Source organism: Meriones unguiculatus, chromosome 1 (genome assembly GCF_030254825.1).
Source record: "Meriones unguiculatus strain TT.TT164.6M chromosome 1, Bangor_MerUng_6.1, whole genome shotgun sequence".
Taxonomy (NCBI): domain Eukaryota; kingdom Metazoa; phylum Chordata; class Mammalia; order Rodentia; family Muridae; genus Meriones; species Meriones unguiculatus.
The window spans coordinates 186,297,709-186,321,936 of NC_083349.1; the positions used below are offsets into that span (position 1 = coordinate 186,297,709).

At 42.9% G+C, this 24,228-nt stretch overlaps 1 protein-coding gene across 4 annotated transcripts in view; it reads left to right on the forward strand.

Annotated features, from left to right (window-relative positions):
• Alg9 (ALG9 alpha-1,2-mannosyltransferase) overlaps window positions 1-24,228 on the forward strand; it is a 65,884-nt gene that overhangs the window by 20,642 nt on the left and 21,014 nt on the right. For all 4 annotated transcript variants that reach the window (XR_009588147.1, XM_060373748.1, XM_060373745.1 and 1 more), the window contains exons 9-13: window positions 424-546; window positions 3,208-3,362; window positions 5,651-5,780; window positions 6,595-6,742; window positions 8,919-9,048. Coding sequence is in view for 3 of the 4 variants with exons in the window: in XM_060373748.1 (XP_060229731.1) it covers window positions 424-546; window positions 3,208-3,362; window positions 5,651-5,780; window positions 6,595-6,742; window positions 8,919-9,048 (686 nt within the window). In the remaining variant the exon portion in view is untranslated. The remainder of the gene's footprint in view (window positions 1-423; window positions 547-3,207; window positions 3,363-5,650; window positions 5,781-6,594; window positions 6,743-8,918; window positions 9,049-24,228) is intronic.

Consider the following 24,228-nt stretch of genomic DNA (forward strand, 5'->3'; position numbering starts at 1 on the left):
TGCTGTAACAGAATTGAGGCTGGTAATGAAGAGGAGAAATAGTTTCTCCTTCTGGAGGCTCCTGCAGGGTCAGGCCCGGGTGAGGGCTGAACCCATGTGTGTGCTGTGGCACAGTATTACCACATCCTCAGGAGAAGAGGAGTTCTGCATCCTCTACGTAGAGGACAAGATGGACTAGATTTCTATTGCTGGGAATAAGGTGAAGTAGTTAAGACCCAGTAATTGCCATCACGGCATCTTAACCAGCCTGTTTTCCATCTTCTGCTCTTGTGTACGGCGGAGCACTGAAGAAGGCATAGGCTTGTGGATTTTCATTCATTTGGGTGTTACATTGTCAGTGTTACTGGAGCAAAGAGAATGAGGGTCAGACACTGTAACAGGTGCTGAAGGCATCACTAACGATTTCCTGTCTGTTCCCCTCAGGTACGGAACCATGGTATTTCTATTTAATCAATGGATTTCTGAATTTCAATGTTGCCTTTGCTTTGGCTCTTCTGGTCTTGCCACTGACTTTTCTTATGGAGTACCTGCTGCAGAGATTCCATGGTAAGTTGTATGTGAAATGGTAGGTTTTGGGGGAGGAGAAGCAAGTAGCAGGTTAAATAGTCAGTGGAAAATCTGCTCATTTTAGTCTCCATTTTCTCTGTGGAAATCGTTGAGTGACTGAAATTTCAGTCTGTATTTGTAGATTATTTGAACCCATGTTACGGTTTGGTTAATTGTTTGAATTAAACAGGCTGGAGCTTTGTATCCTCTTAGGCAGTGGTTCTCAACCTGTGGGTTGCACCCTCTTTGGGGGTCACATATCAGATATCCTGTGTATGAGATCTTGACATTAATATTCATGCTGGGCGTGGTGGCGCACACCTGTGATCCTAGCACTCAGGGAGGCGGAAGGCCTTTTCTTTTCTTCTCGAAAAGAAATTCATAACAGTAACAAAATCACAGTTATGAAGTAGCAACGGAAATAATTTTAGGTTGGCGGTCACCACAACATTCAGAACTGTATTAAAGGGTCACAGCATTAGGAAGGTTGAGAACCACTGTCTAAAGGGAAGGAGTTCAGTGCGATCTGATGTCACCAGGAAGCAGAGACACTGGGAAGAGTTGAGGAGAGCAGCCTGTTTGAACCATCCCACTTGTAGTCTTGGATGATTGTGCTCAGCGCTGCATAACCCATGTTGCAGGCAAGCACTCTGAAGCAGGAACTGAAGCAGCAGCAGCAGCTCTGGACTTGGCAGAGCGCAATGCTCCCGGCACCCTCTGCTGTGTGGCAGCATGTTGCTTGCTCTGACTGAGTCACACAGCTGCTGTTTTCTCAAGTGGAAGAGCTGGGTATCTGGTGCCTGCACTGTGGAAGACAGATTTGAGCAGAAATTCACAAGAGATTTGGAACGATTTAGCTCAAGACATCTCGGTTGGATTTGCGTGGCAGATGATTGATCTTTCCCTCTCACCCATTCTGCTTTTCTTGTTAATGGTTTATAAAGCATGCTCTGTCTAGACAGTGAGGGGATCTTCACTCATTTAAAAAGATTTAGAAAATGATCTGTGGGAGTAGGGAAAAGAAAGGAAAGGGGAGTGGGAGAGAGATGGAGAGGAGGGTATATCTTGTAACGTATGTGGAGGTCAGAGGACAACTTTTGGGAGGCAGTTCTCTTCCATTGTGGGTTCTGGGGATTGAACTCAGGTTGGCAAGTTTATATGGCAGTGCAAATCACTGAGCTGTCTACTGACCCAGGGTCAGGAGTGTTTACTTCCAAAGAGTTCATAGTTGCACCAATGGTCTAACAAGCTAAATCGGGCAGCTTGGGAGGGCTCTTTCTGTCATGCTGTAGATGTAATGAACACCAGGGGGGGCTGTCTGTCCACCTTTTGCCAGCATTTTTCATGTCCCTCTCATTGTGACTGGAATTCTCTAGCAGGAGCGTGGGCCTCAGTGACCACTGTGTTCCTTCCTTCCTTTCAGATTCTTCAAGTACGTTTTGGCTCCAACATTGTGATTCAGAGTAGATGCATACTATAGAGGAGAGAAAATGTAATCAGGAAACACCTTTTTAGAGTACATTTATGTTTGTTTTGAAACACTCCCACTGAACATGGTAACACTCCTGTCAGCAGCACTCCAGAGAATGAGGCATTTGAAGCAATATGGACAACAAAACACAATGGAGCAGACTGGATTGGGGCTTGATGAAAAGGGTTCAAGAATTGTACCTCCGCCCCCTTTTATTCATGCCTGTTTGCAATATTTACTTAACTTACTTAGAGCTATTTTATTTCAAGTTCCATGTCTGGACATCACCTATAGGCCTCCTTTTGAGGCTATTTTATTTGGGTTCTTATACCTCTCCCTCCCTTCTCCCTTGTTCTATCCTAATCCCTTCCAACACTAGGTAGGAGAGATAGGAGGTGAGTGGGGAGAGGGGTATTGAGATCTTTTTTGCATTACTTCCTGCTGATTAGGAGTGTTGAGTTTCTTGGGGCAAGTCCAGTCTTCATCTCATCAGGATATCTCCAGCTTGTCTCTTTCTGACAAACCAGCAACAGCAGTAGCAGCAGGAGCAAGAACCAGCAGGAGGAATAGCCATGCCTCCTCTCTTGGGGCTCTGGCATTTTATACCCTCTCTAGAGTCCCCAGAATTAAAACTGGCAGAATCATGCCTCTGCCAGAGCACACATGAGGCAAATAGTCTGCTGCTAGGAACAATCTGAAACAGCTCGTTATCTCAAACCTGGAATTAAAACTGTGGCTTCTGTTATGTAAAGACCAGAATTCTTACTACACATGCCTATTTTAACAAACCTGCTGGTGTTTGCATGAAAGGACTACTCAGAAAGTGGATTTGACTAATTTAAGGAGTCTTCAGTCCTAGTGGCAGGACACATCGCAAAGAACATGCTTTTCACCTGTACCCAACTAGAATTTACCGAGCTCTGCTATCCATTAACTGTCCTTCTCCTTGTGTTTTAACCAGATCTAGCATATTATACCTCCCTCTACGTTTTAGATCTCTTGGAAGAAGAACTCAAGGAGTGTGTTCCTTTCTGTTCCGTGTCTCCGTAATATTAAGAATGAGGGTAAATTCCTAAGCTGAAACATTTTATGGGATGTCCTAGGATATAGTATCAAATTAAATAAAAAAATTTAAACTAAATATATTATTTTGTTCTCATGTGATGACATGAATGTTTTCTGTCTTGCAGTTCAAAATTTAGGACATCCATATTGGCTTACCTTGGCGCCAATGTATATTTGGTTTATAATTTTCTTCATCCAGCCTCACAAAGAGGAGCGCTTTCTCTTCCCAGTGTATCCGCTTATATGTCTCTGTGGTGCCGTTTCTCTTTCTGCACTTCAGGTGAGTTGCAGGGAAGCATTCGTCTGCATAATTGCTCAGAAAACTTAAGGGCAGCTGAATGTCTGAGTTTCATGCCTAGCCAGGGCTATTCACTGTGACCCTGTCTCAGTCAACAGCAGCAACAACAAAAACTCTTAAGACAAAATACCGAGTGCACCTCTATCCATAACATAAAACCTGCTACAGAACAGACTCTGAAAGCTTTGTGTATTGACAAGGATATACGTCACTCTATTTAAAATTGTCAAATTTTAAATAATGTTCATTTGTCTCCTGTCTACAGGATTCATTTACTAATACATTTTAACTTATCTTATGGGACACTAAGTATGGTGGCACTGGGGCAGACTACACAGAATGTGTGTTTATAACTATTAGGTCAGAGTCAAGCATAACCAGGGCTTTGGGACTGTATCGACAATTACGGTATGGGACAGTTTGTAAACCTGACTTAAAGCTGGTCCAGGCCATTTCTCTGGCAATTGTTTTTATATTTATTTGTTGGATTATCTTGTTTATGACCTCAGTAGTTTGGAACTCTCTTGTGCTCTTGCTACCATTTGCAGTAGTCAGGGAGAGAGAAAAAAAAAAGATAGGTTTTTGTTTTTAACAGATTTAGTGAGAATTCATAAACAACAAGTTCAGCTTTGCCAAGTGTATCTTTTTTTAGAAAACTTTATTGATTTTTGTGAGTTTCACATCATTCACTTCAGTCCTGCTTATCACCCCGTCAGCTCATATCACCCTTCACTCTTAAACACACACACACACACACCAGCAACGAGAAAGCATAGAAAACATCTCATCATGGAGGCTGTGGTGTGTCGCAGTGTGTTCCACAATGTGTCCTCTGTCCACACATCTTCACTTGCACATGCTCATTGCAACGAGTCACTCCATGGTCTGGTTGGAGATCTCTGGCTTCTGTGACACCCTCCATATTAGGTCCCCCCTGGGCCTCTTTCGGGTTATTCTGTTGTTGCCTTGTGTCATGGGGATGCTGCAGCTTTGGGCCAGCAGGGCTGGTCCTTTCATTTGTCCCAGCCTTTAGCAGATGATATAGATTTTGGGGTGGGCCAACTCAGAGCCCTGGATCTGGGCCTGGGTGGTCGCTGAGCTGGTCAGCGCACTGGCTCTCCCTTCTCCGCACCACTAGAGCGAGTTCTCCAGCGCTGCTCCTCCAATGCTGCCATCAGGAAGAGGCGGGGTCAGCTCTTCTGTTCTCGTGCCCTCAGGCCAGTTGACCTGTACCCACGCCTCCACTGTGCTGCCCAAGCAGGTTTGAGGCCCACTTCTCTAGTGCTGCAGCTTTCAAGGAGCTGGGCCAGCTCTCTCTGCTCTCACACCTTGGGGCTGGCACACTGTACTCCGTCTACCAGTCCAGCTCTGCTGTGCTGCACAGGCAAAGTTTAGGGCTCATTCTCCCAAGTGTTGCAGGTGGTGAGGGGCAAAGGGGGGAAGGGCATCACCCCCGAATCTATGCCACCTCACAGCAGAGGAGTGGCAGGCTGGCTTTGAATCATAGTGCTCCATATGGCTATACCTCACTGTCTGAGACTAATAGTGTGTGCCACCATGTCCATCAGAGCAATAGTTTTACAAGGTAACTTTATTTATAAAAGTATAGCGTTATGTGAGATAATTTAGAAAATGCTGAAAACACTTAATCTTTTGTCAAGACACGTAGCACTTTTGCATATCACATCACATTGTATATCAAGTTTATTGTGATTATAATAAGCATGTATATGACTTTATATATCATTTTAACTTTTGTTATACTATGTCTGTATTGCCATATATAAATTACTGATTTTTATTCAGTCATTAGATGGCAGGGGTTGGACTCGCATACATAATTCTATATTTGTGAGGCAGAAGCAGGAGGATTGCAAACTACTCTGAGCTACAGAATAAGAGCCTGCCTTAAAAAAAAAACCAAAAAGAAAAAAATTAGAACATTATTAGCTAGCCAAAACATGCACATAATTTTCCTTTGACACCAAGTTCATTCTTGGCATTTTGGCCAGCTGGGCTGACCTGTGGACAGGCTTTGGTCTTTGGATTTAGAATTGGTACCGAGTGTTTGCAAATGCTCAGACCCTTCCTCATACTCCTAGTTCTGCTTCTGCCTCCCCAGTGTTTCTGTGATGTGTGGCTGTGCGTATTGTCTCTGTATGGCGTGTGGCTATGTATATTATCTCTGTTTCTGTATGGTGTTCGGCTGTGTGTATTGTTTCTGTGATGCTATGTATCTTCTTTATTAATATAGTTGCCTTTCCTTCTAGAAATGTTACCACTTTGTGTTTCAACGATATCGCCTGGAGCATTACACTGTGACATCCAGCTGGCTGGCATTAGGAACAGTTTTCCTGTTTGGACTTCTGTCATTCTCACGCTCTGTGGCTTTGTTCAGAGGTAGATGTGCTGGGAGTGTGTTCACCCATATTCATAAAGAAATTGTCCTTAGGATTTACTTGTGGCATGTAGTTGGCTTATGCTGAGAAAAGGCCATCCCCAAAGGGAAGGAATGTGGGCCTGATAATGAGTGGGATGGGACCTCCATACCTCAGGACTAAAAAGGAGATTGCTATTTCTTTTTTATGTCACAAGACATTTTTCCCTCCAATAGCATTGATTTCCCCTCTTTTTTTTCAGTTTTAAATATTTTTGGATATAGATATTTTATCTGAATGTATGGGAACCACATGTGCACCTGATGCCTGTGGAGGCCAGCGAGGGCATTGGATCCCCTGGAACTGGCATTACAGACAGTGGTGAGCCTCCATGTAGGTGCTGAGAATCATTGAACTGGGACCTCTGAAAGAGCAACCAGTCCTTTTTACTGCTGAGCTATTTCTCCAGCCTCTTTCCCCTCTTTTTAAATAGCTGCTTCTAACGTAATGAAGCCTAGATTGGAGCTAAGTTCTCATGGCTGTGTATTTACTAATAATCGTTACTGGGGTCGTGATAGTAAAATATGCCCAAAGAGTAGAAAATTTAGAGGGTAAAACGGTATAGAAAGAACAAGAAAGCAAGTTACATTTGTTAAAGCCTACACTGTGGCGGTTGTCCCAGCTAGAGAGACGGCTGCACTGTGCAGAGCAGCTTCCTGGTGAGCTGCTGTGGGCCTCCATACTTGTTAAATTTCATGCAGGTTATTGTAGGGTGCTAACATGAATTATAAGTTAGAACCATCTCTTTGGCTTTTCTGAACTCTTCTCCTTTTTAGGATATCATGGGCCCCTTGATTTGTATCCAGAATTTTACCGAATTGCCACAGACCCAACCATCCACACTGTCCCAGAAGGCAGGCCTGTGAACGTTTGTGTGGGGAAAGAATGGTATCGATTTCCCAGCAGCTTCCTTTTGCCTGATAAGTAAGTTTTCTTTTAATTCAAAGGATTTGTGTATGTGTGGATGGTGTTTGTGTGTGTGTGTTTGTGTATGTATGTGTGCGTGCTCAAAAAAACCGTCAGAGGTGGCCATAGAGTGTCCTCGTCTATCATTCTGTGGCTGTTCCTTTGAGGCAGAGTCTTTCCCTGAACCTGGAACTTGCTGCCCCCCACCCCACCCCACCTCACCCCACCCCATTAGGCTAGAAGTGGGTGAGTGGGTACCCTCCTGTCTCTGCCTGCCTTAGTGCTGGGGTTTCAACGTGGGATGCCTGGTGTGTTGACATGGGTGTGTACCTGAGCTCCAGCCCTCATGCTTTCACAGCTTGCACACTAACCATTCAGCCATCTCTCCAGTCCCTAAATCTCAGCATTTTATTTAGTTAGTTCTAAAGATTCACTTATTCTTAATTTTTACATGCATGAGTGTTTTGCTTTCATGTTCATATGTGTACCACATGCATGCCTGATGCCCAAGGAGGCCAGATTCGTGCATCAGACCCTTTGAAACTGGAGTTAAATTGTTAGCTTCCATGTTGGTGCTGGGAATGAACTCAGGTTCTCTGCAGGAACAGCAAATGCTCTTAACTTCTGAGCCATCTCTTCAGCCACATTTCCCAGGAATTTACATCAAAAAATAGCAATTCTATGGCAAGATTGTGTTAGGGTTTGTTTGTTTTGGGGGGTTTAAAAACTTTTTCTTGGGAGGTAAATGTGTGTGGGCACATGTGCAATGTGTAAGTGTGTATTGAGGCCAGAGGTCAGCTTTGGCTGTCCTCAGGCACGTTTCCCCTGGGTCATGACCCAGGACTTGCACTTCTAGTCACCGGCATCTAAGAACTTGTGAAGGCAGTTTGTCCCTAGGCTAATGCTAGTAATCTCTCCCTCTGTATGTGTGTGTGTACATATGTGTTCACACATGCTCTTGCATGTTGATGTGTAGAGGCCAGAAGTTGATGTCATGTATCATCTTCTATTGCTCTTTGCCTTTTTTTGTTTTAGAGACGAGGTGTCTCTACCTAGCCCTGGCTGGCTTGGTACTTGCTACACAGATCAGGTTGGTCTCTTCTCACAGGAGATCCACCTCCCTCTCTGCCTCCAAGTCCTGGGGTTAAAGCTGGGTTAAAGCTGTGTACCACCATGCCCAGCTCTGTCTTATTTTTTGAGACAGGGTCGGTCTTCTTGATGTCCCTGGAGCGCCTGCAGGCTCTTCCTGTGTCTCCTATCTGCTGTGCTGTGACGGGTGCATGCTGCCATACCAGCTTTTATTTGCAGATCCACAGTCAGGTGCTCATGCTGGAAGAGCGAGCACTTTATCCAGACCCTGCCTCTTGAGGGTGCATCTTCTCCTTCTGCAGTTGACATTAAGCCGCTCCTAATAGTGGCATAGAGACCCTGGCAAGAAGAGTGGCTCTAGAAAGGAGTTTTTTCCATTCAACAGTAAATTTTCACACTGATTCATATAGGCAATAGGGAGAGCTGTGATTACAGTGTACCAGTGTCCTGTGTTAGATGTGACAATATACCACCCTGGACTTCTGTGTTTTTCCTATTTGGTCCATTTTAAGTGAAAAAGAAGTCTGGTTAAGATGAGTAATGTTGCTGATTTCAGCAGCTCCTCACCTGGTAAGATAGTAATTTTTTTTTCATATGAAGATTTTCTATCAGTCATTAAGGATTAAGGTGAAACTTGTATTTTAAATGTTGACCTTTGCCTGTTACATTTGAGACAGTTTCATAGCTGAAAAGCCTTTGAGGATTATTCAGACAAAAATAGTATTCTAGTGTTTTCTTAGTGCATGTGCCATTACCTTTCTTTGCACCTGAGTTGGCTTTAATTCTGACTAGTTTCTGACTGTGTGGGAGTTAGTGACATTGTGACACTCTTCTCCTTGTTCTGTGGTTGGCCATTTACTTGCAAGCTTTGAAACTAAGTCTTGAGTAAAGGATTGAGAGACCTTTAGTTGTAAATTTTTTGATGACTTCAGACTGACTCATGACCTCTGCCTCTGCTCCCTGACAGAAGTTTTAGCAGAAATCATGTTTTCTTTAAGTGGAATGTTTTTCTTATGATTTGGGGTTAAGGGTTGTTTGTTTCAAATGTGTTTAGCAATATTACCGCCTTGTGTTTTTTCATTCTTCTCATTTGTGTTTCTGACAGTTGGCAGCTTCAGTTCATTCCATCAGAGTTCAGAGGTCAGCTACCAAAGCCTTTTGCAGAGGGACCACTGGCCACTCGGACTGTCCCTGCTGACATGAACGACCAGAACCAAGAGGAGCCTTCCAGATATGTAAGGGCTGCCAAACTTCTCTTGTTGCCGCCCAGAGAAAATTCACCCCAAATCTCTAGGCATATTACATTGGAGCACTGACCAAATGAGCTTCTCAGAAAGTGATTTCTTGAGAGTGAGAGATGAAATAATGCATACGTGGGAGGAGTGAATGGTATCCTTTCTTTCTAAATTATTCTTTTAATTTTCTATGTAAAGCATATAGTTCAGTTAACTAATGAAAAGTTAAAGGAGCTGGAGATTCTTGGATGAGAGAGTCTTGATCTATCTCTCTGAGAACATTGAAAAACTCACATCAGTCCTTGATCTATTAAAATATGTGATGGCGAAGTTCCAAGTGACCAGGTTACCTTTGACCTAGCTTTTGCTCTGTTGTGCTATCAGCACAGGAACACTCAAAGGCTGTTTCCATAGTGAGTCCCATGGAGCAATCTCAGTCAGTGCCATGATCTCCTACCTACTTGACTTTACACACTCCAGAGTCATATGAATTTTATTCAGCTCTTTGAACAATAATACTTTTGACATTTGATACTGTTGGAATCTGATGTTAAAAGAGGTGAGAGCTGGCCTGTGAGATGGCTCAGTGGTAAAGGCATGTGTTATCCTCTGATTTACATACTGGTGCCTGTGTGTGCGTGCACCCCCTTGACAGGCACATAAGCATATGCATCTATAATTAAAAACTTAAAGTGATTGTCATAAAGAACATTTTCTTCCTAGTTCTTAGACAGTAAAAGACCATTCGGTAAAATGGTTGGAAAGCACTATTTTTTGGCAAGCTGATATTAAATAGGTAATAGTTTAGATGTCAGTATGTTTAATTTAGGATCTCTTGTGTTGCATGCACAAGCTAGAGCATGGTGAAGCTTTTTGTTGTCTGCTGACACAGATTGGCAGTCACATTAGGCCTTGTGTCTCCCTTTTCAGCGCCTAGACTTCCATGAGACCTTTGGGTCTTAGGAGTCTGGGGATCTCTTGTGTGAGCACCATGATGTATGTAGTCCTAGGAACTGAATCCAGGGTCTGTGTATGCAAGGCCTGTACTCTGCCAGCTGAGCTGCACCTCTAGGAGCCTCTCATTTAGCAAAGTCTCTGGTAGTTAGGCTTTTCTCACAAATGCTCTTAATCTGACAAAGGATCCCTTACTGAAGTCTGCAGCCTGCCCAAGTCTTTCTCCTTCCTTACTGTTACTATTCCCCAGTGTAGTTTTTATTTCAGTTTGTCTGTGCTCATTGTCTTTTTCTTATCAGGGTCTTTGCTTGTGTTGGTGACCATGCCTGGACTTCTAGTCTCCCACCTCATGCTATTGAAATTCTCTTCAAATGTGGAGTGAACATGTGCACTTGCGCTTTCCAGGGTTTCTGTTAACGTGCATGCAGTGTCTGCACAGTCACGTAGTCACTAGCCTTCCTTTCTTTTTTTGATTTAATAAAGTTGTAGTTTTCTAGATGCACAGCTGATTGAACCTGTTCATGCATCTTCACCAGCAGCTGGGGCATCTCCACCCTTTGTGTTTCTGGTGTAAATTACTTGGGCTCTGTGCTTTCAAACCAGCTTGATAAGTTCCTTTCCTAAGTAGCTCCCAAAGGGCTGCCCTGGCCAGGGAACCACGAATCTTCAGTCTCTCAGAAACCATGCCTAGAGTAATAAGTTCTAGTTGGGAACTTCCTTACACAATTGTCATATGTGGCTTTGTCAAACAGGACTAGATTGTTGAGCTTGTCCTGAACTTTATCTTTGGACCACTTATTCTTTTTGGCCTTGCCACCAGACTATTTCCTGGGTCTTTTTTTTTTTTGTTTTTGTTTTTTGTTTATTTGTTTGTTTTTTGTTTTTTGCTTTTTGTTTTGTTTTGGCTGACTTTCCGGCATCCTTCTTCCTGTCGTCCTTGGGTGGCATGGCAAAGCTCAGAGAATGGTGACGACCACTGCAGCCTCACTAAGATGTCAGGAAAAAAGGAACTATTAGCCTTTCTTTTATCTACATGCTTCTGATCTGTTTAACGTTTCTCCTAATGAGGGACCTGAGTGCTGTGAGGGGGATGAGTACCCCTCGTCCCTCTGTGTTCACCACAGTACCTAGGATAAGGTTGTAGACCTAGTAGCTAGCCTGGTGGTGTTATTCTAGTAATAATAGTTAGTATCACTCTGCCTGTGTGTCTGTGTCTTTCTGTCTGTCTCTCTCATTTTTGAGTCAGGGTTTCTCTGTGTATGTCACTCTGGTTGTCTTGAAACTCTCTATGTAGGCTAGGTTGGCCTCAGACTCAGAGATCCACCTGCCTTTTGAGTACTGGGATTAAAGGTGTGTGCCGTCATGCCTGACCTTTTGCCAGTTCTTTATCTGGAATATCCCCAGTGGATTTTTGAAACTCTAGACATGCCATGATTTCTTTTTGTACATATATCTATGATAAAGTTTAATTTACAAATTAGGGACATTAAGAGTTCAATAATAGCTGGGCGTGGTTGTGTACACCTTTAATCCCAGCACTCGGGAGGCAGAGACAGGGACATCTCTGAGTCTGAGGCCAGCCTGGCCTACAGAGTGAGTTCTAGGGCAGCCAGAGCTACACAGTGAGAACCTGTCTTGAAAATCCACCCCCTATGAAAAAAAAAAAAAACTAATATTTTAAAATAGAAAAATTATAATAGGACACTATTATAAAAATGTGGATATATTTTCTCAGAATATTTTACTATAAATTTTGGTAACCTCAGCATAGAAATTTTTTTTTTCTTCAATAAATTGAGAATTTGTCTTTTTACTTATAGGAAATACTTTGTGACTGCTCTTTGCCATATCCAAATTATCAACATTTACTTTGTGCCTTGGAACCATTGCTAAGTAAAATTGGAGTTACTTGAGCATAAGCACTGATGTGCTTTGATAATGAATGTGATAGCCAAGATGCTACTGTGTGATTAATGTGCAGGTAGTGTATACGCGTTATACTGGATACAAAGATGATTCAGGTGCTCGGTGGGACCGTGAGATTTCATCATGGTACATGTCTCAGTGTGGGTTTTATTGCTGTGAAGACGCACCATGACCATAGCAACTCTCATAAAGGAAAACATTTAATTGGGGCTAGCTTGCAGTTTCAGAGGTGTAGACAATTATCATCATGGCGGGACATGGTGTATGCGGGCAGACATGGTGCTGGAGAAGCTGAGAGTTCTACATATGGATTGTCAGGCAGTAGAAAGAGAACTGAGATACCCTTCCTCCAACAGGGCCACATCTCCTAGTAGTGCCACTTCCTATGGACTTATGGGGGCCATTTTTTTTTTTTTTTCAAACTACCAAGCAGACTTTATCATGGTACTTAGCAGTGTGCAGCTGAACACTTACGAGTTGTTTATTTCTGGAATATTCTGTTAATGAAGGTTATTGAAACCATGAAAATGACACTTTAGATGATGGGGGAATGGGTTAGGGGCCTAGCTGATAAACCTTTTCATCTTTGGGATAATGTTAAAAGCTGGATATAAGATACATAGTGGTTGTCTCTGTTTTTATATTTCCTGCTATCAGACATTGCTACAAATGATTAAGTGACTGCATTAGCTTTACTCCAGAGGGGAAGATTTTCATAGTACCTACCAGTAGGAGTCAGCAAAATGTTAGCTATTAAAGGCAAGGACAGGCAAGCCCACGGATCTGCTGGGTGTTTGGTAGGAGCCCTGTGCTTATCCATGTTTCTACAGTTGAGAGTTTCCTACTGAACTTGTGCTATGGCTTCAGTGGGTTTCCATGTGTGGTGGGAAAAGTGCCTCCCAAAGCCGGTCTGTTCTCTTTGGACCTTTGGAAATTTGTAGGAACACTTGATGGCTTACTGTTGATTCCATATGAGGTAGGACTAGAGATTCATCTGTTGGACCCAACTAGAGATTTGTTTTTCTCTGACAGTATAAGCAGTGCACATTCATTGTGTAAAATAATGGCAACTACAGCCAAGAAAAAAAATAATTTTGTTGTGCAGCACCACCATTACTATTTGTGTATGTGTGTGCTTTTAAAGCTCTTTTATTTTTATTTTTTCCTTACATGGGTTCTTGGTGTTTAAGCTCATGTCAGGCTTGTCCAGGAAGACCTGGGCTTGCTGAGTAGTCTTTGCTGCTCTTTCACTTTTCACCTTTCCTTCTTCTGTATATATGTTAATTTAGATAGGAACAGCATATTTATTTTTAAAGTTTTTAGTCATGTTTAACTATTTACGAAATAGTGCCAGAATTCTGACTGTAACAGCCAAATATCTTTGCCTGATTGATGGAAGCACATGCTTTCCTTCACTCACACTCGTACCTTTTGATATGAGTAATGTACCACTATTCTGTTACCTGTCTTTGCAGAGCATGCTAAATAGTACTGCATTTGTTTGCATTACATTTTTTATATCATTATTTAATTTATTCTCTGTCTGCCCACGTAGAGGTCAGAGGACAACTTGGAGGAGTTTGTGGTCGGGTTGAACTCAGGCCTTCAAGGTTAATAGCAAGTTCATTTATTTGCTGCTGATGTTGACCCTTGTTGCATTTTTGAAAGAGGCTCTTGCTGTGTAGCTCAGCCTGGCCTGGTCTCAGAATTGTTGGGGCTATGGGAGTGTGCCACAACATGCAGCTTGTGGCTTATCTACTGTGCTTGTCTGCTTGTTGGCTATCAGTGATAGGTTTTAGTCTGCTTGCAGTCCAGGGTAAATAGTTCAGTCCCTCTCCTATTTCTATCTTGCATGGAAACCAGAGAAGGTGGATGGCTCCTGTCGTTTTACTGTGCCCCTGTCCTGAGGAATTAGGGGTATTGTGAAGATAGTGGTTTCTAGTGTACTGTCATATTTGTATTGCAGAAATAATTATTTTTGCCTCGTATTTTATCCATTACTAAAAAATGACTTTAGTGGGTCACACCAAGATTTCTGCTAGAAACCAGATCCAAGGTTAAGACACATTTAGTGTTGCCTCTCTTGACAAATTGAGATTTTTTTTTCACTATTTCAAAGCAAATTGTAATGGTCTGGCTCCTAGACTTATCCAGACAGTGATGGACATTGGAGAAGACAGCTGTTAAGGAGGAAGCTGAGAGAAGGCTTTGCTCTGAGTTTGATTTGGTTTGTGTGGAGTTGCTAGGTGTTTGCCCGTGTGCTGTATTTGAAAGAAATAGATTGGTTAATAAGTTTTCCCCCGCAAACAGTAGTAGAGACCATTCTGTTACAAGATGGCATAGAATGGCTAAGTGTCATTGTGAAGTAAAACCCACAGAATTTATAGGGAATGGGATTAGGGCCACAATACTTGAAATATTTCGTTAATAAAAGATCAGTTGGTGAGTGCCTGTCTAGCGTCTAGAAGGCCCTGAGTTTGATCCCCAGCACTTAATGGTGACACGCTTGGTAAATTGGAAGGTAGAGGCAAGAGGATCTGTTCATGGTCATTCTTGGCTACCTAGCACGTTTGAGTTAACCTGGGATGCATGAGACTGTCTCAGACAAACTGAAAAAATGATAATGATCCCAATCAGCATGTAGCCCAGTGTTACGCTTGCTGATCGTTTAAAGGTACATACCGTCTATGATGAGTATGGAACTTGTCTTGCGTAAGTGTGAGGTGTGCTGATAAGATGGCATCTGTAGAGCTGTGAGAGGTCTTGTGAAAGCTGACACAGCACCGGAGGTGCACCAGTGAGTGGCTTATCGCCCAGAACTGAGGGAGCCGTCGGTTTTAGTGTGTGGTTTGTGCACCGATTGATTCAACTATATGCAGTTTTCTACATTTACTTACCTGTTTGTTTGTTTTAGTTTTGGTTTTTTGAAACCGGGTTTCTCTGTGTAGCCCTGGCTGTCCTGGATCTAGCTCTGTAGACCAGGCTAGCCTTGAACTCACAGAGATCCACCTGCCTCTGCCTCCCAAGTGCTGGGATTAAAGGTATGTGTCACCACCACCTAACTACTTACCCTTCCTTCCTTCGGTTGGTTTTTTTGGTTTTTTTTCGACAGGGTTTCTTTGTGTAGCCTTGGCTGTCCTGTACTCTCTTTGTAGACCAGGCTGGCCTCAGACTCACAGCGATCTGCCTCTGCCTCCTGAGTGCTGGGATTACAGGCATGTGCACCACTGCGCCCAGCTTATTTACCACTTCTTTTGCATAAGCAATAATTATTAATTAATAATTATATTATGCTTGAAATATTCCCCATTATATTCTTGTGTTGGTATGAGTTTATATTTTCAAAATGAGTATTGAAGCAGAAGCACCAGGCTGACACCAAGCATGATTAACCCAATTCTGCAGACTGTCCTCTCTGAACACACGTTTTTTTTCTTTCCTTCTCAATAAATAAACCCATTCTTCCATCCATCTATCCATCCACCCGCCCATCCATTCATTCATATATACATAAATGCAAAAAAAAATCATTTAAAAACAGAAACATTGTTTATGGAGTCACAGTTCTCCCAACTTTACTTTTTATCCATTGGGCAGTAACTTGTGGATTGGAAGGCGAACTTAAGGTGTGAATTCCATGCTTTCTTCATTTTGTAGGCTCAGGGTTGTTGTGACTTGACAAAGGTTAGTCCTGGATGAGAACTTTGGTTTCAGGGTTCTGCATCACCCCTTTTACTTGGATGTTTTCATGCCTGTGGTTAATTGTTTTGATGCAGCTGGACTCATAAGCATAAGTAGCTGAGCATTACTTTAAAAAAAATTTTTTTTTCAGGAGCTCATTTCATTTGTGCCATGTACTTTGTTTATTGATAGATATCATATATTTAATAAACAGAAATGACCAGGATCCCTGTTCCTCTCTTTCTCTTATCATTTCTGCTGACCTTCCTGGATCCTTACTTGAGGAGAAAATGAAGTATCCTGTTGGTTTCCTGGCAGATTGTTACCATTCCTTGTCTTCAAAGCAGGTGGCTTTACATTGCTGTATTTATGCTGTAATGGGATTGGAGTGTACTACAAACCTAGTTGAACAGCTTTCAAAATACTTCAGAATTATTTCCCTACTGTCCATTGTATTGACATTTTAAAATTAATGTCTTTATAATTTGTAGTGATTAGGTGAATTTTTACCTGTGAGTTTATATTTTTTACAGTGTGGTAAATTTTTGCTTGTGGGTTTAAAATTTTGGCCAACAAATATGTAGTTAGCAAGGCAAATACATACTGAACAAGGCTGTGTGTGGCACAGAAAAACTGTAGCCAGTCTGTACCTGGCTTTAAAGTTTAGCTGGAGCTATCTCGATGAAGAAATGCGAGCTTTGAGGGTTTGGCTCAGCAGTAGGGATCTTGGCTAGTGTGCACCAGCCCCCGCTTTCCATTCCTGCTACTACTCTTCAGAACTTTGTTGGGTGGTAGAAAAAGAAAGAAATCACAGAAGACATTTATTCCTAGAATGAGTTGTAACCACCGAAACAACTCTTCAGCCCTAGGCTTTCGTGTTTAGTTCACTTTTATTAGTTTGAATATTCTTTCTCACCTTTAATTGTTTTGGCTAATGGCTGGTTCATCGTCACTTTGCAGAGAACCAATCCTGTTTTATTGGTCCTTTTTGTTGTTTTCCATTTTGTTAATTTTAGGTCTGATAGTTTTTTCAGTATATAGTGATTTTGGATTTGGCCTATTACTTTCTGGAAACATTGAGTTATATCATGAAACTTTTATTTATAATTTCTCTGGTTTTTTACTATAAGTGCTCTTAGAATTGCCTTTTCTGTATCTTTCATTTTTCTGATAATGGTGCTTTTGTTTTAATTTGATTTTAGGAATTTTTAAATTCCCTTCCAGGGGTAGCATGCGTACTCCTGATGGAGCAATCAGTAGTCCTACTCAGGTGAAGTTGCTGGGAACTACAGTAGTGCGGGCCTGGTACCATAGGCCCAGTGTTGCAATAGTGGCACACGTGGCATGGCAATAATAACTACTTTCTATTCTGATTAAAGCCCATTTCACAAGATGCTCATGTCTGGGACTGTTCATGGGGCTAAGAACCTGTGGCTAGGTAGGTCATACCTTGCCAGAGCCCACCGGCAGAGTCAAATGGTTCTTGAGTCAGGAGTGAGATTGAAAGAAAAATTAATAAACCAACACATAACACATAGGACCTTTCTGAGAGGGCTCTAGGAGACACTAGTCACTTTGCTTTATTCCAGACTGACCATTTTAAGTCAGAGCAAAAGCACCTTAGTACAATGAATGAATTCACAGAGAAGTCAAGCAAGAGGTGTGACTTTGACAAGACATCCCACCTGCTGTCTCAAACAAAAGGGTATAGACCTGGTAGCTTATAACTGACTTCAGTGAAGGCCAGGATGAAAGCAGTCTTTCCACGAAGATCTAAATAACAAAGCAGCCTGGCAGACCAGCGTCTCCCCACAGGACCTAGAGGAGAACCTCCTACTATTATTTTGCCTTATGGGCATAGGATTAAACTGACTCCTAATGATTTAGACTATACCCAGGTTAGTGCACCTCTTAGCCGGTTTGCTTTTTTTTTTTTTTTTTTTGAGACAGGGTTTCTCTGAAGCCTTGGCTGTCCTAGCTTTGCTTTGTTCATTCTGGCCTTGAACCACAGCAGTCCTATACCTCTGGTTCTGAGTGCTGGGACTAAAGGCATGTGCCACCACTGCCCAGCAGGTTTTGTTTCTTAACCATACTCTAGAAGTACTGGAAGTTGTCATAGTTTTTTTTTTTTTTCCTTACTGTTTTCTAAATTACTATTTCTCTACCTTGTCAGCAGTCTCTGACCCCTGGTATTCTTTCTTTCGGTGGATTAGTCCTCAGCACTGCTGTCCTTTGGCTTTTTTTTTTTTCTTTTATATATTGAGGTCCCCCTCCTCCCAGTTTTGTGTTTTTTTTTTTTTTTTTTTTTTTTTTTTTTGCTGACTTTCTCATCTAGTTCTTGAACTTCATCAATTTGTGTCGTCTTTGAGGTAATTGGTTATTTTAAAAATTTTACTTTTGAAATCTTCAGGCAATATTTCAGGCGTTTTGATCTCTTTGGATTGGGTTCCTGGAGAGCTAGGAACTTCTGGAGGAGTCATGTGTCCTTGTGTTTTCTTATTTGAGTTCTGTGTTATGGTTTGTCCATTGGGGTTGATCCTGATTTTTGTGTGTGTGAGTACTCTTGGTGTGGTCAACCCTCACTTCTATTTTGGGAGGAACAAGCAGACTTCAGTAGCAGTGCAAACCTCTAAAAGAAAACAAGTAAGATAACTTACATAATAAAAACAAGTAGAAGTAACAACTGTGCCCCCAAGAAGGATCATAAAGAGAAGAGTTAAGATCATAAAGGATAAGGTAGGAAGTTGAAATGTTACTTTTGGGGCAGAGAAAAGCAGCAAAATAGGAAAGAGTGAAAGCATGTGAGATGAAGTTAGGAGAAATGAAGTGAGGAAAAAGAGAACAGATGCACAGCAGGGCAACAAGAACAAGTCCAGAAGAGAGAGAAGGTTCCTGCTGTGCCAGAGACTTAAACAGAGAAGGAATTTCAGAGTCCAAGGTAAAGTGCAGTTAAGTGCCTGTGTGAGGAACACGCAAAGAGGAAGTTTGCCCACAAAAGAGCTGACTAAGCACTGTCATGGGGAGTATAGATAGACAGAACTGAGTTTCGAATGGCTACCATGGCAAGAAAAGCTGCATCTTCCATGACCTGCAGAACCCAAGTTGTCATTTGTCATCAAAACCTGTCACCTTAGGTATATCTGCTTATTTATCTACTTATCAGTCTGTCATGTCGTCTGTCATCGACAGTCAGTCTGTCATTTATCAGTCTATCCTATCAACAGTGCTACAGGCCCAGAGATCTGTGAGGTACTACAGCTTCTCTGTGAGGTACTACAGCTTCTCTGTGAGGTACTACAGCTTCTCTGTCCACACCGGATAGTCATCAGCACGTTTGTCGAGCTCCACGGGGCTTCAGCTCATGTGCTGAGGGGTGGGAGACCATACATGGCACAGGAGTGCCCCATCCTGGAGGCAGTAATGAGCTAATCTGTAAGGATGGATGGCAGAAATCAATAAGAAGCAAATTGCTTTGACAGTTAACCCTTTGATTACTTAATCTCTTGGTAATTTTGGCATCATCTGCATGGAGGATCTGACTCATGAGACTTCCTGTGTCTCTTAAAATTATTTTCGCTATGAGGTGGGTGAAGAAAAAGATAGTTTTGTGGAATGTGGAGATGCTGGTAACAGGGGAGGTCCAGATCGACAGGCCCACTGGAAGGATGGAGTGAGGCCCGGCTCCTGTGGTAGTTTGTTCCCGGTCAATAAAATGAGCAGTGCCTGCTTGGCCAGCTGGAAAAGCAGTCCAGCCTGTAGTTATTGCTGAGACTGAGGATGGCGGGATTTTGCTTTTTCCCAGGTTTTGTATTGAAGTTCACTAGGAGGAGTGGGGAGGGCTATGAATCATTTTCTTTCTCAGTTCAGAACAGGTCAAACAAGAAAAGGCTGTGAGGAGGCCGAGCTCCACCCTGCCCCACATACTGGCCTGTGGTTAAGACAGTGACCTTGGAGAGACAGCTGCTGCTGGTCTCAATTCATGCCAGTGGTTCTTGCCCAGAGACCACAGTACAGCACCTTCAGAAATCCCTCAGCTTGATTGAGCCAGAACCCCACTGCTTCAGCTGTGGACTGTCTCGTTGGATGCTCACTGTGCCAGCGATGCTGGGCCAGCACGTGGGTGTGGGCAAGAGCTGGGCAGAGGCCGCACTTCCACCTAACATCTCTGGAGCTTGAAGAGAGGAAACGGTCTCTTTCTGGTTTCGGTGTTCCCCTTCTGTTTTCTAAGCGTGTCCCCCATCGCCCTACCTTCCCACCTCCCTTTCAGCCCCCTCTTCTGCCCTCATGGCTCTCTGGCTACCTATACCCCTTCCTCAAGTCCTCACTTTTTCTCCTCCCCCAATAAACCTCTTTACACCAGGAGAGAGAGAGAGAGAGACAGACAGACAGACAGACAGATCCTGCCAGAACAGTTTGTCCTGGGGATGGCACGGGGCTTGAGACTCAAGTGTTGGGTCACTGACCTGCCCATGCTTCCAGTCTCTGTTCCAGGCTCCACTGTATTTGTGCCGTCTTGGTTTCTTCTATCCTTCCTGTGTGGAAGCGTGCTGATACTTCGTCTCACATACACCTCTTGTCAGAATCAGTGTCCAACTTGTAAAGGTTTCCCTGAATCCGTACTCCCAGGATGGCCGTTCACGTAGCCAGTGGAGTAGAGAGGCCACTGGGACTCACAGATGTAAAAATGCAGAGGCCTCTGTTTCCTTCAGTCATTCAGTTTGGTGGTAAGGCCGCCCATGACAGTTCTCCACATGGCACCAGTGACTAAGGTAGGGAGCCGAGGGCCTCCCTCTAGCATCTGCTGCTTGCTGTTCAGATCTGTTTTAACTACATTTTTTGCACCACACCAGACCTTAGGAGCTCACTACCACTGTCTGCCTTCTCTCTCTTGCTAAAGCTTTGCTGAGGGGAAATGTCGTCCTTTCTACAGTGTATTGAGCATCCAGTATGAGGGCCTTTCACTTCTTTCATAAATCTAAATTCCAGTATTTTTGGATTTCACCACTCTTTCTCTTGATTCCTGAAGTCTTTCCAAACCACATCACTCCCTGCAGCGCTATTCTTTTCCCTTTGTTCCAGTCCCGAGGAGACTTGAGTGTGTGGTGGGCGTGTCTAATCCATTATATTTCCTCCCAAATCATACCTTGCTGTTGATAAAGTCCTCAAAGTTGAGTAAGTGCTATAAAAATCCAGAATTTTGTTTTTGTCTCTTGAGACAAGGTCTCATGGAAACCAGAGTAGCCTCAAACTTGCTGTGCAGCAAAAGTAGCCTTGTATTTCTGATCCTCCCGCCTCCACCTCTTGACAAATATGTGCCTCTCACTATGGAATTATTCCCTTTCTAGAGTTGAGGGTGGTCTCGTTGTTTGTTCTAAACCATTTGGAGAGGTGGTGAAACCTCTGAGGGCAAGTGATAGGATGTGGTGTTTAGCTGTCCCCTTTCCTGATGCAATGGAAACATTAGGTTTGAATAAGACAGTGAGCCAGGGCTGGAGAGATGGCTCAGAGGTAAGGGCACTGGATGTTTTGCCAGTTGGTGTTTGCCAGTTGCAACCTCAGGGTGGCTCACAACCATCTGTAGTGAGATCTGGTGCACTCTTCTGGCCTGCAGGCACACATGCAGCCAGAGTAGTGTATAAATAATAAAATAAATCAATCTTTTAAAAAGAGATACGCAAATATGGTAAATATGTGTGCAATAGGCTATGCTCTCCCTTTCCTCCCCCGTTCTTTTCCCCCCTCTTCTCTCTACTTCCATATTATCCTTTGGTTACTCGTGTATTTTTTTTCTCATTTGAGTCCAGGTGTCATGTAGTTCAGGCTGTCCCCAGCCTCACTCCTGCTGGTTCAGCCTCCTGAGTGCTGGGATTGCAGGCAGGTGTTACCACACCTGGGTCAGATTTGCTTCACTTGTTTACTTTTTTTCTGTTGATTGTGAGGATCTAACATAGGGTCTTGATCATATTAGTTAAATGTCATATCTCTGAGCTCTAGTCTCAGCTTTCTGTTTTGTTTTTGTTTTTAATGAAAATTGTGGTTAAAATGATACCAAAGATACTGTCTTAGAGCAGGCCTTCACATACACACAATTCTGCAAGCTGCAGAGCTGCACTTGAAATCATCTCTAATATCTTGTCTGAAAATTGAAAGTTGGTGTTTTAGACTTTGTATATTCAAAACTGATCCCCAGCAGTGGTGTTGGGAGGTAGTCTATTGGGAGATATTTGGGTTGTAGGGCACCACCCCATGGACATGTCACTTGTCCATGAGAGAGTTAGTGTTTTATAAAAGGGTGAATTTGGGCCTCTGTTGCTGTTTTGCTGTATAATATCTTCTGTCTGAAAGGCCTGCAAGAAAGGCATTTATCAGCTTCTACATCCTGATCCTCAGGCAGCAGGAAGTGACTGAGACACCCAGTGGGCCTATCTTGAACTTCTGAGACCTCAAAGCCCCACCCCAGTCACACACATTCTCCAACAAGGCCACACCTACTCCAGCAAGGCCAAACCTCCTAATCGTGCCGCTCCCTTTGGGCCTATTCCAGCTACTCCAGGAAACAATGGTGACCATGCTGAACAGACATGGAGACTTCTGGGATGCTTGAGACATCCCAGGTGTGCTATCAGGCACCAGGGTGACCAAGAAAGACTCAGTCCTTGCCTTTATAGAACTTGGAGGACTTAGCTGTAAGAAAGTTTGGGTCTCATTGCAGTTGCCTACGGGGCATATGAGGAGACATTAGTCAAATGTTGTGTGTTTGGAAAAGACATTTTTTTCCAGAGGTTAATGTTAAATTAATGGCTCACGTCAGCCATAGTTACTGTTGGACAGCCTCAGTACCAAATTGTAGCTATGGGGAAAACATCTGGGTTTTTTCATCCTTGTCTTGGATGTTGGAGGATATCAGATTTCCATTGATTGTCACATTTTCTTACATTCATACAGACCTTTTCTGTAATTGTTTACTAGAGATTTTGAGTGACATTAGAGAAACGAGACCTGTGCTATATGTGGATATGCTTTCTGATCCTCCTGAATGTTGCACTGGCCTTGCCAAAGATCTCTATTTTTACAGTGTGTGCGTCATTGCCATTTCCAGCTGATAGATGCCTGAGTGCGGATTCACATCTTTCTTGCTTTAAGACTTGGGGGGGTTGGCTCAGGCTTCTGGATGGACAGCAGGGACTATCACTGAGAATAGGAGGTTGGGCTATTTTCCTTGTCCTCATACAACGTTGTAGTGGAGATAAATACACTTGGTGTAACTGTTGACCATTTCAGGAGTTACCTTTGGCCAGTCTTTAGGCTTCTCACAACTTTTCTGTAGAGTTGGAATTTGTTCACTACCATGTACATCCCTTCCTCGCAGATGGTCTCTTTCATTCTCGTGTCTTTCATCTCTTCTTCCCTTCTTCACTTTTTCAGGGTATGGGATGGAAGTCTCTTGAGACAGGACCTCACTATATAGCTCAGTCTGGCCTCAAACTCTCCTGCCTCGGCCCCAAACTGGAATTATAGGTATATGCTACCATGTCTGGCCTTCCTCTGGTTTCTGCCTCTCTCCCTGTCTCTCTCTGTCTCTCCTCTTTTTCCCTCTCTCTCCCTCTCCCTCTCTACTTCTCCTCCCCTCTCTCTCTTTCCTTCTCTCCCTCCTTCTCCTTTCCCCTCTTAAAATACAGGGGTTTATTTTTCCTATTCATTTGTTAAATACACATTTACTAAATACCTGCTGTGTGCTTTGGAATATAAGAATGAATCAGATAGACATAGCTCCAGCTTTTTGTAAAGTGTATAGAAATTTCACTGTTTATAGATAATTGTGAAATGTTTTGAGGAATACTTGGTGCTATGAGAACATATAATTTGAGGACTGTCCTAGTTTTAAGTGATCATTGAAGTTAGTCCTCCCTTCCATTCCCCTCTTCTTCCCTCCTCCCTCTCCTGTGTAGGCTTTTAAAAAACAAATATTTATTTGCATGTGTGTGTGTGTTTGCAACTTATGTGGTTGCTGTGGGAACCCAACTTGGGTCCTCTGCAAGGGCAAGTGCTGTTAACTACTGAGCCATCTCTCGAACTTGCTGATGATGGATTTTTGACACCATTTAGTGGATGCTTCTGATTCAGTCATGGATAGCCAGTGTTTTACCTGCTGGGTGTAACTTGACTTGGCAATAGATGCAGTCAGAGTTGAACTAGGATTGTTGGTGATCATGGCCGCTGATGCCTCAGGTTCTCCTCAGTTATATTCTCTGATTTTGCAAGCTGGTCACATTCCTTTATTATTTAAGCCATTGGTGTATTTCTTCAGAGTTGATAAGTTTTGTTCAAATATGTCATTAATCTTCTTTGCAACTCGTATAGGTTAGTGGCAGTATGTTGATTTTACAATTGAACGAATAATGTAAAAAACTTAAGTGGATACGGCTCATACATAATTTGTGTGAAAATAATTCTGATGCTTTAAAGTTTCTTTTCTCCCTCTGCCCCCATTTCTTTTCAAGACAGGTTTTTTCTGTGTAGCCCTAGCTGTCCTGGACTCACTCTGTAGACCAGGCTGGCCTATTACAGGCTGGCTGCAGTAGACTGTGCCCAGCCAAGCCTCCATAATTAGACCTGTAG